Below are 16551 nucleotides of genomic sequence, written 5' to 3' on the forward strand. Positions count from 1 at the left end.
TAGTAGCTTAGCCATGTCTGACTCTTTTGCAACCCCATGGACTATAGCCAGCTAGGCTCCTCTGTCCCTGGGATTTCCCAGGCAAGAATACTGGAGTGGGTTGCCATTTCCTTCTCCAGGGGATATTCCTGAGCCAGGGATCAAACCCTCGTCTCCCGCATTGGCAGGTGGATTCCTTCCTACTGAGCCACCAGGGAAGCCTCACAATGGACTATTCCTCGGCTATAAAAACAAGGAGGTAATGTCATCTGCAGCAACATGAATGGACCTAAAGCTTGTTGTACTGAGTGAAGTGAGCCAGACAAAGACACAAATCATACGACATCGTATATATATGGAATCTAAAAAGAAAATGGTACAAATAAGCTTATTTATAAAACAGAAAGTCACAGATGTAGAACACAAACTTATGGTTACCAAAGGAAAAAGGAGGGTAATAAACTGGGGTATGCACATTGACAGATACACACTACTAGATAGAAAACAGGTAACAAGAACCTACTATACAGCATAGGGAACTCTACTCAATATTTTGTAATGACCTATATGGGAAAACATCTAAGAAAAGTGGCTATATGTATAACTGATTTACTTTACTGTACACCTGAAAGTAACACCACATTGGGCATCAACTATAATAAAAAAAGCTTTTAAACCAGTAAACTGATACTTACCCCAAGTCCACCACATGGTAATGAAGAAAAAAACTTTTGAGAGGAGTCACCTACATAGTAAAAAGACATGAAAAATATATAAATTTGCATATAATTATAGTTTTTAAAATCTGGGGGTTTTATTAATACATAATATTATGTCACATGGTATTTATCATTTGACTCAGAGGGAAACTGATCAAACTTTAGATTGTTAAGAACTCAAAGCAAATTGATACATATATATATATATATACACACATATATTATTACCTGTAGAGTTTATTGCCCCACATGAACAAACACATGCCTATGAAATTTAATTCTCAAGATTTTTTTTTCAACTGCCCTACACAATTTATATCACAATATCTTTTTTATTTATACCTTATCATATATAACGCAGCCATTCCTTAAGTGTATCCCACTAACGTGATGCTCTGAGCCACAATGTTTATGAAATACACTCTCATTTTTCACATGCTCCAAATACGAAAATTTTTATCTAAGTATACAGACTTATCCTTAAATTCTAAACATTTCAGATATAGCTGAGGCCAAGTATATGATAAGCCTCTCCATTATTCACACTATTTTAAACAAATAAGTCACAGAACCATAAAAAGGATAACCTTTTCGGGATCTAAAGTAAATGTCAAAATCTTACTTATGACTATCTCTTGAAATTGAGATTTCATATTTTAATCATTTTTGTTTATGAGCACTTTGTTTTTCTATATTATCTACTACATGTATGGAGAAAACCAAATTACCACTCCTAAAGCTCCAAGACTTGTGTCTTACAAAGTAACTAAAGGAAAGGCAAGCGGGCATCTCTATATCATAGTTAACTATTTCTGAAGTGATTCATATGGGTCACTGAGGAGATCAGTGGTAGAACCAGGTACAAATCTCCATTTCACTTATCCTAATTGTTGATGACCAATGAAATAAATAATAAAAATTGAAAATAGGTTTGTGATGAATCTTATGTGTCATGTCAGTAAAAGTCTAGATTCTGCTGTCACAGAAGAAAATTTATTTTGAAAACAATAAACTGTATAAGTTAAGTTTTCAAATACAATTGTTAACAGATGGAAAACTATAAAGAAATGTCTAAGTGCAAATGAAAAAGTAAGATATCTCATTTTATATATATACATATAAGGAAAAAAGACGAAAAGTCAACAGAAAAAAAATACCCAAATCATGAAGAAATATTAAAACTGGAATACTGATATCAGTAAAAGATACATAAGCATTTTTATGGATAGCTTGGGGCATGGTAAAAAGTTTTCTTAAGTTGTTCCTCATAACAAAGATAATTCTGTATCAGTGAATATTTTGCAAGGATGTATTCATATGTGAAATTTAAATAAAAAATAATGTATATTTTAATGTCTGAACAACTCCTTCCATAGTCAGTGAAAAGGCTAAAGGTAATATTACAATGGAATAAAGTAATTTTTTTTTAATGTAAATTAGATTTTCTTTTTTTTATTTTTTAACTTTACAATATTGTATTGGTTTTGCCATATATCAAAATGAATCCACCACAGGTATACATGTGTTCCCCATCCTGAACCCTCCTCCCTCCTCCCTCCCCTACCCTCCCTCTGGGTCGTCCCAGTGCACCAGCCCCAAGCATCCAGTATCGTGCATCGAACCTGGACTGGCGACTCGTTTCATATACGATATTAGACATGATTCAATGCCATTCTCCCAAATCATCCCACCCTCTCCCTCTCCCACAGAGACCAAAAGACTGTTCTATACATCAGTGTCTCTTTTGCTGTCTCGTATACAGGGTTATTGTTACCATCTTTCTAAATTCCATATATATGCGTTAGTATACTGTATTGGTGTTTTTCTTTCTGGCTTACTTCACTCTGTGTAATAGGCTCCAGTTTCATTAAACTCTAAGTAAATATAGAAGACAAATAATACTTGAGAATCTACTTCAGCACTATTTAAATAATACTAAACAACCAAATTAATCAATAGTTTAAACTTAATAGTGTATAAGAAAAGCCTATTTCATTGAGTTGACTTGATTTATTTTTTAATAACGTTACATCACCTTATCCATGGACTGAGCTCCAGTTAGCCACAAGATAATGAAAACTGGTAGTGAGAATGACAGGAAAATTAATGCTAAGGAAAACCTCTCACCAGACAGGATTGGAGAGAATGTTTTAAAAGTGTCATCTTACAGGGTCTAGAGTATTTAAAGAGATAAATGGTGCCCATTTTCAAATCTAATGATTTTATACGTTATCGATGTCTTTCATGATACAGAGACTGATGAATCTGGTCATAGTGAATTTTTATGTAAATCCTTTCTCCTAACACCAGAACTGTCGAAAGTAGTAGTATCAATTAAACTGTGTGTGTGTACACTGACAAACCCTCCAGCACCATCTGTGGTGGGAGGGATTAGAGGAAGAAGAGGAAGTGTGGGAGTAAAAGAAAGGGATAAAGAGAAAATATCTTGATGGCTATGAATTTCTACACATTTATACATGGCAGCTTCAATATGCTCTTTGAGATATAAATAAAAAAAAAAAGCCCCAAGAATTCAAATTTCATAAAGAACGAAAAAATACGAGACGTTAAACTTTTAAAAGAACAAGATTTTAAATTTAGACCCTGAATTGAAGAAGTTGTTTCTGAATTGATGGGAGAGACTGATGTAGTTCAGAAGCATCATCAAATTTGAATTTAGCGCTAGACATCAAGACCAAGCAATACAACATCCTTGTTTCCTTTTACCCCTGTAGCCTGCACACAAGGCTGACACTATTGCACGGATCCCTGAGAGCTGCCCATGGAACTCCACATGTGTATCTACAGTTAACTCTGAAGTCATCTACTGTATGAATTTTATTTCACACTGAATATTCAAAACTAATGAGATAAATGGCCAAATTATTTATACAAAACTGTAAAAAAAATAAATTGATAGTTGGTGCTTTTATCGCATATATATTTGAAAAGGACTATTATCCAAGTTCTAAATTACACAGTGGAATTCATTTTTAAATATTCAAATCTTTAAATGATACGCATGTTTTGAGAAAATCAGCTTTTCCCAAAAGTGTCAAATTTCATTAAAAAAAATTAAAAAGTGGTATTGCCATGTTTTATAAGTAGAACAGTTCAAAGCTGCCAAAGTTCAAACTTCATATCTTTTACAAATACAGTCTTTCTCTTAATATGTGGAATATGGTTATCGTGGAACATCTCTGAAACACCTACATGTAAATTTATCTTAATTAAATCCAAAGTTTGAGATCTAGTTAAAAAAAAAAAAGAAATGGGGAAAGTTTTCTACTTGTTTCCTCCTAACTAAATTAACAAATAATAAAAATGAACATAGTTTCTTATCCTTAAAATGCATGAGTATTTCAACCACGGAAGACTGTGCAAGTTATGGTCTGATTTACTTCATCATTTGGTAAACTGGGTGGAATTATTAATTCATGCTAAAATAAGGAAATTTATTGCACAATATACACAGCAAAAATTGCTTTATGTAAAAATCACCATGTGCAGAGACTGACTCCAGCAACATAAAAAAGAAAAATAACACACAGAGTGTAAATATCTAAATGGACTCACTTGCTTTATGTTAATATATAAGTTTATTTTTTTTAATTTTATTTGTTTTAACTTTACATATTGTATTGGTTTTGGCATATATCAAAATGAATCTGCCACAGGTACACATAAATTTAATTCTACTATACAAACTTTCATCAAATTTTCATAATGTTTTCTAAAAACTGAGTAATCTTCCTGTGTTTTCTGTCAATTTCTCCCCACCCGGCATGCACATAAATGCACACACACACACACACACAACTGTATACGCTTACTTCATAAATTTAGGGATGCCTGCCACTTGTTTTAAAAGGGTAGATTTTTAATGTTAAAATTGGTGACTGTTAATTTCCTCTCATAATTGCTTTCTAAGATGCCTACTACAGGTCATCCACTTGCTTTCAAATTGTTTAGGACCAATTAACACAGAATCATCTCAAAGTAATACTGAATTGGGTAAAAGAGTCCAATAATTTGGAACTGACATAACAGGTTTACTGGAAAGAAAGGGACTTTTAAGAAAAAGTCCTAAAATGTATTTTTAGTTAAAACATAATCTTTTGGGCATACATCACCATGTCATGCATTATTATTCTATTATAAAAGATTATTAATAAACTTAATTAACAGAATTGTTTCAGCTAAAATGTTTCTGTCATGAACTTTCTTCAATACTGTTGATTCTATCACTCATACAAAGTTTATATAAAGCAGTGAAACATAAATTTGACTTCAAAATCTGATAATAAAGTTTGGAAAAATCATAAAGATGAGCTTTATTAGTTTTCTACTTCTGCCAACTACTATTTGATTCCATAACTAAAACATGTACTACATAGAGTCTATTAAGATTTAAAATGCAACCTTACTATATAAAATACAGGGTTCTATGTATAGTAATATGGAGTTTTTCATTTAAAATAAGTTATATTGTGCCCTGTGTGTGTTAAGGTCATAGAAGAAAAGAACTGAAAGACACAAAATAAATTTGAAAGGTGAAGATAAATTCACAGAAAAATGTGAAAAAAAAAATTTAGATTAAAAATGTAAACAAACTGTAAACAAACTTCACAATGCATTTACTCCCAACAGCTATAACACGGTGACACAAATGCTATTCAAATAAAAATCAACATCATAAAACCTGCACTGCCATTTTTCCTAAAGTAGGATTTTCTTAATCTACATTGGCTAGATTGTAAGCCGCTCGTTCCACAGAGCACTGCTGTTGGGAGAGCTCTTTATCACACTGCTTGCCAAGTATTCTGAACTGACAGCAGTGCTGACTAATGACAGTGCTGGAATGTGCTGTTCTCAGTAGAATGGAGGCCCATACAGACCTAGGAGTGTCCTGGGGTCCAGCTTCTGTCCGTCCAGGGGGTTGGTGCCATACAACAGTGAGTGATGTTCGGAATGAACAAGCTGTATTTCCTCCAGGCTGGCTTTTCGACCTTGAATTCGCTGAAAGAAAACAGCAGAAGTCTACCGTACTTCACTGACAACATTTAGGAGAAAATAAGACCCCAAGTCACATTTAAGATGATTAATAATGGGCTGAGTTTCATCATGGAGCAATGAGGCATTGATTTGCGTAACAAAGGACCATAATAATACATGAAAAATGAGTGTATACAAAGTTCAGATCCCATGGATTGCTTAAGCCTAAATGGGCAACTGACATAAAACATATTCTTCTTTGGCATAAAAAGATATCTATAAAAAGTTAATAGTTAATAAAAATTTGGTAATAATAGTTAACTCCTTTGTAAAAGTATGTAGTTAAAAACAGGAACTACTGCTTAGCTGAGAAGTAAATTCATTAGATTCTTACTTTACACTCACCCAAAGAAGCTGTTGAAACAGATTCCTTACTGTTTCTTAAAAGAACATAAATACCAATACATTAGTATATTTGATTATTCCCCATACGCTGATCATGTCATGTGTGTGCGCCTCACAGCAGTGTTCATCTAGACCGATATCATTCAAAATATATAACATGGGAATTGATCACAGTTCAGGAACAGAATGGTCTGTGAGGAGGTCTACATAGCCTTGGGAGTAAATATGGAGAAAATTTTATAGCAACCCCTGACAGAGTATTTTAAATGTCTGTTGAATCAGATACAATCATGCATGTCTTCAATTTTTATTTCATTATTGTAGTATCTCATTTTGACTGTATTTTATAGAAGCCTTAGTCTGTGACAGAATGGAAATTGAACAAAAACAATAACTCTTAATCAGAGATAATTTGAGATACTCTATGCTCAATCAATATTTCTACATCCATGTTAGGCAGAAACTTGCATCTTAGCTAACAAAGAATGATTCTTCAACATAGACAAACTGCACCCAAGTTAAGTCTCAGTCAATGGACAAAGCGCTCTTCCCGGTCGCATTTCTCAGTTGACAAATCTTTTAAACCAGTAAACACTGTGCTGGTGTATGAAGTTAATTAGCCTTATTTTTTAAATTGCTATACTTCCTAAAATTACCCAGAGAGTGTTAATATTTTATTTAAAATATGTATCCCAACAAGACACTTGTAAGGCAATATATTAGCAGAGAACTACAGTAAAATTCGAAGACAGTCTGTCCAGGGAATGCTGTCTTCTCATGTTCCTGACCATGAATTACCAGTTGACGTAAAATCATCAGGTGACAACAACTGCTCTCAGGACCAAGAAAATTCCACACTCAGTCTCCCTAGTTTCAGGTAATGCTGCTGCTGTCTGATTCTCCAAGGGGGCGAAAGGTTCAGGGAAAAGAACCTTGATACATTGATACTTCCTAGAAGTTTATTGGCTAGTGGTGCTTGTCACTGAAAATAAAGCATCATTTCAGTGCGAGAGGAATAGCAGGGGACTTGAGGGGTAACAGGAAGCTAATAGGAATGATGTAAAACAGACCCTTCTTGACACTGCGCCATTATGTGCTGAATAAACAAACAAATGCTTACGGCATTTTCATTGCCAAAGCACTGAAGTTCCCTCTACTTGACACCCCATTTACATTGCTAGAAAAATAAAAAATATGCTCTGGAGACATTATTCCCAGGTAGGTTTAAATGCTGAAATTAAACCAGGCAGGTAATGCTGAAGACTAGGGCAAATTTATGATGGCCATCTGGTCAGCCACTGCTCTCATCAATAAACAAACGTTACTGACCTAGATGGCTCGCTGGTAAAATCACATTTGGAAATGTTTCTGGAAGACCACAGCAATCAAAGAAACAGAATGACAAGTAATGAGAAAAGGAAAGTTCAGAGTCTCTATTAAAGGGAAACATTTAAAATGTGAGATTTCAGCTGGTGGAAAATCCCCCAAGATAAGCAGTGGTAACTCCATGGTCTGAGTCACCTAAAATTGGAACGAGCAGCACACTGAAACCAGACTGTGGCAACCAGTCCCAGTCTGGCAGAATAATGAACACCATGAAATAACAGGGCTTCCCGCTCTCATTTCTATGAGTCTATGAAATCCATAGCCACTAACATCTACACGCTGATACGGTCAGACATCCATATCTTAAACAAAGCCGGCTCTAGCTAACAATCAGACCCACATTTGGACTACTATCATAAAGCTCCATCCCCTTTCCCATAAAGACATTTTTCTACTCTACAACAAATTTTTGCCTCTGGTATAATGTTAAATACCATGAGCAATAAGTGCAGCTCTATGTTTTCACAAACTAGTCATATATATTCACATATCATACATTCCATGCATCTCCTAACTCCCTTCTCATTCTCCCACAACCCCACTAGGCTGAACGCTCAATCGCAAACTTGAAAAATAATCTGCTAACAAGATTCAATTATTGACAGTAGCTCAAGTGCTGATAAATCTTAAGAGGACACCTGCTGCACCTCAGTCATTCCCTTGTGGAATATCAGTTAACTAACAGTAAGGGCAGAGCATCTGGCCCAGCCTGCTTCAGTCAGTCAGTTCAGTCGCATCCAACTCTTTGCGACCCCAAGGACTGCAGCACGCCAGGCTTCTCTGCCCATCACCAACTCCCAGAGCCTATTCAATCTCATGTCCATCACATTGGTGATGCCATCCAACCATCTCATCCTCTGTCATCCCCTTCTCCTCCCACCTTCAGTCTTTCCCAGCATCAGGATCTTTTCCCATGAGTCGGTTCTTCACATCATGTGGCCAAAGTATTGGAGTTTCAGCTTCAGCGTCAGTCCTTCCAATGAATATTCAGGATTGATTTCCTTTAGGATGGACTGGTTGGATCTCCTGGTAGTCCACTTACTCTAAGAGTATTCCTCCCTGGTTTATACCCTAGTCTCCCCTTCATCACTAAAATGTAATAAAGGGCACAAGTTTTCCCTCTGATTTCTTTCTCCTTCCTCTCTATACTTCTTTTTGACTCCTAGGAAATATTTACACTGGCTCACTTTATTACTACAGAATGTGTTTTTTAAAAAATCCTTACACTATATATAAATAGCAATTCTTTTTTGTTGTTGTTGATTGTTCTAGATTTTTTTTTTCCCTCCTGTGGCATGTGGGATCTTAGTTCCCCAACAGGGATTGAATTCTTGCCTCTTTCAGTGGCAGCATGGAATCTTAACCACTGGACCACCAGGGAAGTCCCAGGTTATAAGCACTAATCCTTTACAATCCTTTCTGCTTCTATGCCCACTGGAGAATAAGACCCACAAACAAGGTGTACATGTTTCTACAGAAAGAAGGCAGTAGAAACAAATTCCATATGAAAAACGGCTTCTACCTGGAGAAAGGATCTGGAGAAAACACGTTCTAAGATTTATATCTCTAAGAGGCACTGCTATGGGAACTCCGTGAATGACTAAGCTAAAAATGCTGAAATAGCAGCAGCTCTCCTTTTTCCTTAAGACTGAGTACCTCCTGGAGTAGTTCGTTTTGCCTCACTATCATCAGATATCTTAAATTCATCATATTCTACTTTTCCTTTCAAACTGAAGTCTCCAACGGTTTTCATTTTCTGGTATCATCATCAGTAAGTTATTAAGTGACGTGTTTATGCTTAAATATAGACTGTCCCATTTAATCCCTTCCCATATTTTCAATTTCCTGTGTACCCTTTATTCCTTCAGCTTTCTCTCATGATGTGCTCTTGAGCCAAAGGTCAAGAGTATAATGAATCACAAAATAGGATAAAGTGCTCTGATAATCATAATGTAGGGAGATACTGATTTCTGTTCTCAGAGATATTTAGCTGGCAGCATGCCAACCTAAAGTCATCTATGATTCTGACCAAAAGAATTTTTGAGAATTCTGAGTATATGGACACTCAGTTCATATATGGGTTGACATGGGTATCCATGCAGGTATTTCTCACTAGAGAGCCTAACATAGATCTTAAATACCTTGCCAGTATGGGTCTAAAAAAGGAAACTTACAGCTCTCCCTTCTATTTCCTAGTAAAGATACCCTGTAATATAGGATGTAGGCTATCATTACTCTATTTCCATTCTCTGTGACCTGCACTCAAGTAGTCTCTTCCTATAGAGTAGGAAAGGAACTCCTGTGCTAAGTGTCTACTCTGTGCTAAGCACCTGAGGACTAAGGTCTTCTTCATTAGATCAGCCCCCCAAACAGTGTACATTCAGGTTTGAAGTCTGACAAATGTTGTTCAAAATGACCGTATCATTGAGTCTCACAACACACCATGGCTCTTTCCTAAAGAATTGGTCTTTCTGAATTAAAGCCTGTTAATGCAACCCGATTACAGAAGGAACGTTCTGAACATGACCTACAAAGTCATGTTGCAACAGGATAAAATGCAGCCTACCCACACCCACCCACACACAGAGTGCACACACGGTATAGATTCTTTTTTTTTTTTTTTTGCCAAGGAGCAGGGAGAAAAGGAAACAGTTCTATTCCTTCCCCTCCTGTGTTCAAAGCCTGGACTGAGGCCAGTGTCCTAATCAGTTCTCATTGGCCCTGGAGGAATCAGAACCTTTTGTAAAATATAATAAAGGGCATAAAATCATGATAAAATGCATGAAAAAGCAGTGCCTTTGGTTAGGGAACTAGAAATAATTTAGCAGAACAGATGGATTGCATTGGTTTGGTATTACTGAGGACATGAAAGGGCTCATTTTGTGGCAGTTCCAAACTAAGAGAAAATGTCCAACTTATATTTGACAAGTCAAAGTACCTGCCTCTGCTGGGGGGAGACCCCATTTTCTTTAATCATTTTCAAAGCAGTGACATATTAGGCAAGAATTTCCATTGATATATCTCATTTTCTGAAAATATTTTATCCACTGTCCCTAAATATAGGGATGCATTCTTATTCTACAAAGATCTGCAGGGCTGCAGACTTAAAGAAAAGAATAATAAATGACTTACGAGTGGCAAAGTTACCTTCTGTTACAAAGCCTATACTTCATATTTAATGAATCAGTTCACACCTATTCATTATTGTGGATATACTTCTCTCTTAAGCAAAGCAAAAAATCTGATCTCACTGCTCATGCCCAAGCTTATCAATGGAGATTTCACATGCTACAACCAATTGCTTCTTTAAATGTTACAAAAAAAGAGTTTATATCTCCTCCCCCCAATACATTATCTCCTTCCATAGCTCCCTCATCATCTAATAACCTGTTCTCCTCGAGTTTTTATCCAGAAAGAAAAGGAGTAGGGAAAGAAGAGTTAGGGAATTCCCTAGTGGTCCTGTGGTTCAGTTCAGTTCAGTTCAGTCGCTCAGTCATGTCCGACTCTCTGCGACCCCATGACTCGCAGCACACCAGACCTCCCTGTCCATCACCAACTCCTGGAGTCTACCCAAACTCATGTGCATTGAGTTGGTGATGCCATCCAGCCATCTCATCCTCTGTCGTCCCCTTCTCCTCCTGCCCCCAATCCCTCCCAGCATCAGGGTCTTTTCCAATGAGTCAACTCTTTGCATGAGGTGACCAAAGTATTGGAGTTTCAGCTTCAGCATCAGTCCTTCCAATGAACACCTAGGACTGGTCTCTTTTAGAATGGACTGGTTGGATCTCCTTGCAGTCCAAGGGACTCTCAAGAGTCTTCTCCAACAACAAAGTTCAAAAGCATCGATTCTTCAGCACTCAGCTTTCTTCACAGTCCAACTCTCACATCCATACATGACCACTGGGAAAACCATAGCCTTGACTAGACAGACCTTTGTTGGCAAAGTAATGTCTCTGCTTTTTAATATACTCTCTCAGGTTGGTCATAACTGTCCTTCCAAGGAGTGAGTGTCTTTTAATTTCATGGCTACAGTCACCATCTGCAGTGATTTTGGAGCCCCAAAAAATAAAGTCAGACATTGTTTCCACTGTTTCCCCATCTATTTCCCATGAAGTGATGGGGCCAGATGCCATGATCTTCGTTTTCTGAATGTTGAGCTTTAAGCCAACTTTTTCACTCTCCTCTTTCACTTTCATCAGGAGGCTTTTGAGTTCCTCTTCACTTTCTGCCATAAGGGTGGTGTCATCTGCATATCTGAGGTTATTGATATTTCTCCTGGCAATCTTGATTCCAGCTTGTGCTTCTTCCAGCCCAGTGTTTCTCATGATGTACTCTGCATATAAGCTAAATAAGCAGGATGACAATATACAGCCTTGATGTACTCCTTTTCCTATTTGGAACCAGTCTGTCGTTCCATGTCCCACGCCCAAGGTCAGGGGCGGCAGCTGAGAGGAGTAACCCCACGTCCAAGGAGCGGCAGCTGCACAGGCGCAGGAGGGCTGAGAGGAGCTACTTCACGTTCAAGGTCAAGATGGGCGACCTCGTCCAAGGTAAGGAGCAGTGGCTGCGCTTTGCTGGAGCAGCCATGAAGAGGTACCCAACGTCTAAGGTAAGAGAAACTCAAGTAAGATGGTAGGTGTTGCGAGAGGGCATCAGAGGGCAGATACACTGAAACCACAATCACAGAAAACTAGCCAATCTGATCACATGGACCACAGCCTTGTCTAACTCAATGAAACTAAGCCATGCCGTGTAGGGCCACCCAAGATGGATAGGTCATGGTGGAGAGGTCTGACAGAATGTGGTCCACCGGAGAAGGGGATGGCAAACCACTTCAGTATTCTTGCCTTGAGAACCCCATTAACAGTATGAAAAGGTCCCGTGGTTAGGACTCTGCCATTTCCACTTACCAAGGGCGTGGGTTCAGCCCCTGGTTGGGGAACTAAGATCCCACAAACCAAGAAGTGAAGAAAGAATTGGGGGGAAGGGGGAGGCAAGGGAAGGAAGAAGAGTAAAAGAATGAGAAGTAGGAAGGAGGCTACCAATAAGCAAGCAGGAAGCCCAACAGGCTCTTGGTCCTGTCAGCCATATGAAAATAGAGTGAATTTCAAGTTAGAAGCCGTAAGTTCTGGGTTCTGTCACGTGTCCATAACATGCCCACAGTCTGCTATCAGCTACCTTTCTGGAGGTTTGTTTCTTCATTTATAAATATACAGAGATTTAACCGAATTACTTTTAGCCCTAAAACGGTGAGTAAAAATGGTAAGCCCTAAAATGGCTATGTGAATTACCTCATATACAACAAAAATTCAATAAACATCCTTTATTTTTATGTATAGCTTTGCCTCAGGCAAGCAAATATAATAACTGAAGTGATAAATTACCATGGTTGAAGCAAGAGAGGAGATCTCATTATGAAGGTTTTCAAAAAGATGCTACATGTATTCCTTGAAGTCCATTTTTAAAAATGCTTAATTATATTTGAAAAATAAGAGGTTTTTTAGAACTCATATTCCTATCCCATGATAACCTCAAAATAATGGACATTTTTCCCAATTATAAATTTCATTTTGTTCATAATGCTTTGGAGTTAATGCCACCTTTGTTTCTCAGGCAAATGTTTACTTTGTTATTTTCTCACCTCCAAATATACGACTCTGTTCACTTCTCTGTCTCTACCTCATTAAGCTTATGTTAAATTGTTTTCTAATATTGGTTGAACCTTGGAAATCGGCTGTATAAATTTAAAGGTTATTAATGTCTGGGATCATACCTTCAGAGCTCCTGGTTAACTCCTGTCAGGTTACAACCTGGGCATCTAGGAACTTAGAGCCACCCAGGGGATTTTAGTGGGCAACCTAAGTCAAGAATCTCATGTTAGAGGGAGCTGTCCATTCTTCCTGCTTATAAGCAAATTCAAGATTTGCTTATACTAACCTTATACTGACCTTATACTAACCAACATTTGGGACTATGGAGTAGTTAAACTTAATGGTTGGCAGAGAGAAGGTTAAGAAGTTAAAAAATAGTTTACATGACTTTCAAAATGACAAGTGCCATCTACTTCCATGTAACACTGCTTGATTCACTCTTTACAATCTATTTAAAAATATTTCATGGCATAGAACAATTACAAATGTACTTTAGAAACAGCAAGCCCATTCAATCACAAATGTCTGGGTGGTAAAAAGCATATGTACTATGTATTTTTTTTCAGTTTTATGTCCACTAGTTTCATTATTATGAAATATATCCACTTATTTTCATTAGAAAATAAGAAAGAATGCTATGCCTCAGTGTAACTGGTTCAATTTTCACAATTTTTATGCAACTGAGTCTCCTATGTTGTAATTATTTTTCAAACACTGTATGAACATTTTATTGATTTACACTAAAGCATTGATTTTTTTAAACAATAATCATGTATGAAATAAATCTGTCACCATAAATATTTTGTTACTTTAGCACTCCAATTTTTAGATGGTTCAAAACCATGTAACTAGTCAGTTTTTGCTAATAAATTTTAATGCTCCTGTTTAAAAAAAAAAATACTTATCACTTTCCAAATGGACTCAGAAGGCAGCCTGTCTTACTTCCTTTTATTGGTTGTTTTCCACAATAATTCTTCCCCATTTTTTGCAGAATTAAAATTCCAAATCATCTTAATTCTGATTATGGTTTGCACAAGTATTTTTTAATGTTATTTATCTGCCAGGGTCTATACTCTACTGGGTTCTGTAAATATTTCTCAGAGTAATGACACCTTGGTTTACTCACCACATCTAAATCACATGTACTTCTTTCCATAACCATCATTATACTTTAGACTATTCACAAGATTCCCTGTTTGAGTTTCTTATTGCTTTGTGGTTAGATTCTAAGACACAAATACACACACATTTTTTTTTTTCAAACTAAACAAAACAGTAAGCTGTTATATGCTGCCATCTAGTTAGATTACTCTATAAAACAAATGTTTAATTGAATTTCCATTAACTTGCAGTGTTTAGTGCTTTGTAACGTTGAAGTCAGAAAATATGCACATTTCAAAATTGTTTCTCAAAAGACTATTCAATTTCTTTATTGTGATTTACAAAAGGTATTTAAAAAATCACTTCTGTGTGCAGGCAAATGTGCTGGAGACTTTATCCCTGAGCTCCTTGGCATATTAAGATTTTACACTAAACCTGCTCTCCACTTTTCTCATTAGAAGTGCTGAGAAGTCCCAGAAGGGGCAACAGTAGCGTGGTTCTGTGTCCCAGAATTGTTTTGTAATTACTTTGTGTTGGCACTTGAATAAAGGAGTTAAACATTTCAGCACAGTATGTTGCTTATGGTTTGTACTTATGAATTAAGCGAAACGAAGTTATTCAATAGGAATCACAAAGAGGCAATGCAAATTCCACATAATGTGCAATCCAACAAAAGCATTATAACATGTTATTATTCTCAAAACAAATGTGAGAGCAAGCAAATGTCTGTGGGTGGCTTGGTGGGGCTGAGAGTCCTGAGCACTTCTGGAAAAACAACTGCAAGTGCATTTCTAACAGATGATGGATCAACCCCTGCAATTGCTTCAGCACAGAAGAACACATCTTTCTTCAGGGGCACACATGCTCCAGAGAGCTGGCTACCTAATCAAGGAGCTTAATCCCAAAGAAGACACCAAATGACCTCTCCAGATCTGTTTCTTATGGTGACAAGAAAGCTGCTGGTTTGGATTTCCACTTCCAACAGAATCACTAAACTCAGTATGAATGATTCAACAGGGGAAACAAATTAAATGGTATTGGCATGAGGGACTACTCACTACCTCAATTTTTAAAAAACAGTGCCATGTCATGCCAAAAGAAGTAAAGCCATGTAACCACTGCAATCTAATATAATGAGGACTCATGTTTTCTCTGGCTGCCAATCAGGACTGTAAGCACAGTCAATTTACACGATAGCTTACAAACTAAAAGCAAGATCAGATCAGATCAGATCAGTCGCTCAGTCGTGTCCAACTCTTTGCGACCTCATGAATTGCAGCACACCAGGCCTCCCTGTACATCACCAACTCCCGGAGTTCACTCAGACTCACGTCCATCGAGTCAGTGATGCCATCCAGCCATCTCATCCTCTGTCGTCCCCTTCTCCTCTTGCCCCCAATCCCTCCCAGCATCAGAGTCTTTTCCAATGAGTCAACTCTTCGCATGAGGTGGCCAAAGTACTGGACTTTCAGCTTTAGCATCATTCCTTCCAAAGAAATCCCAGGGCTGATCTCCTTTAGAATGGACTAGTTGGATCTCCTTGCAGTCCAAGGGACTCTAAAGAGTCTTCTCCAACAACAAAGTTCAAAAGCATCAATTCTTCGGTGCTCAGCCTTCTTCACAGTCCAACTCTCACATCCATACATGACCACAGGAAAAACCATGGCCTTAACTAGACGAACCTTTGTTGGCAAAGTAATGTCTCTGCTTTTGAATATGCCATCTAGGTTGGTCATAACTTTCCTTCCAAGGAGTAAGCATCTTTTAATTTCATGGCTGCAGTCACCAGCTGCAATGATTTTGGAGCCCCAGAAAATAAAGTCAGACAGTGTTTCCACTGTTTCTTCATCTATTTCCCATGAAGTGATGGGACCGGATGCCATGATCTTTGTTTTCTGAATGTTAAACTTTAAGCCAACTTTTTCACTCTCCACTTTCACCTTCATCAAGAGGCTTTTTAGTTCCTCTTCACTTTCTGCCATAAGGGTGGTGTCATCTGCATATCTGAGGTTATTGATATTTCTCCCAGCAATCTTGATTTCAGCTTATGTTTCTTCCAGTGCAGCATTTCTCATGATGTACTCTGCATATAAGTTAAATAAGCAGGGTGACAATATACAGCCTTGACGTACTCCTTTTCCTATTTGGAACCAGTCTGTTGTTCCATGTCCAGTTCTAACTGTTGCTTCTTGACCTGCATACAAATTTCTCAAGAGGCAGGTCAGGTGGTCTGGTATTCCCATCTCTTGAAGAATTTTCCAGTTTATTGTGATCCACACAGTCAAAGGCTTTGGCATAGTCAATAAAGCAGAAAT

At 37.3% G+C, this 16551-nt stretch overlaps 1 protein-coding gene across 10 annotated transcripts in view; it reads right to left on the reverse strand.

Annotated features, from left to right (window-relative positions):
• The window catches only part of HDAC9 (histone deacetylase 9), a 986654-nt gene that overhangs the window by 266943 nt on the left and 703160 nt on the right, over positions 1-16551 (reverse strand). For all 10 annotated transcript variants that reach the window (XM_027539980.1, XM_027539984.1, XM_027539978.1 and 7 more), the window contains 2 exons: positions 5597-5717; positions 675-724 (listed from right to left, as the gene is read on the reverse strand). In XM_027539980.1, the coding sequence (XP_027395781.1) occupies positions 675-724; positions 5597-5717 (171 nt within the window). The remainder of the gene's footprint in view (positions 1-674; positions 725-5596; positions 5718-16551) is intronic.

This window comes from Bos indicus x Bos taurus, chromosome 4 (assembly GCF_003369695.1).
Source record: "Bos indicus x Bos taurus breed Angus x Brahman F1 hybrid chromosome 4, Bos_hybrid_MaternalHap_v2.0, whole genome shotgun sequence".
Taxonomy (NCBI): domain Eukaryota; kingdom Metazoa; phylum Chordata; class Mammalia; order Artiodactyla; family Bovidae; genus Bos; species Bos indicus x Bos taurus.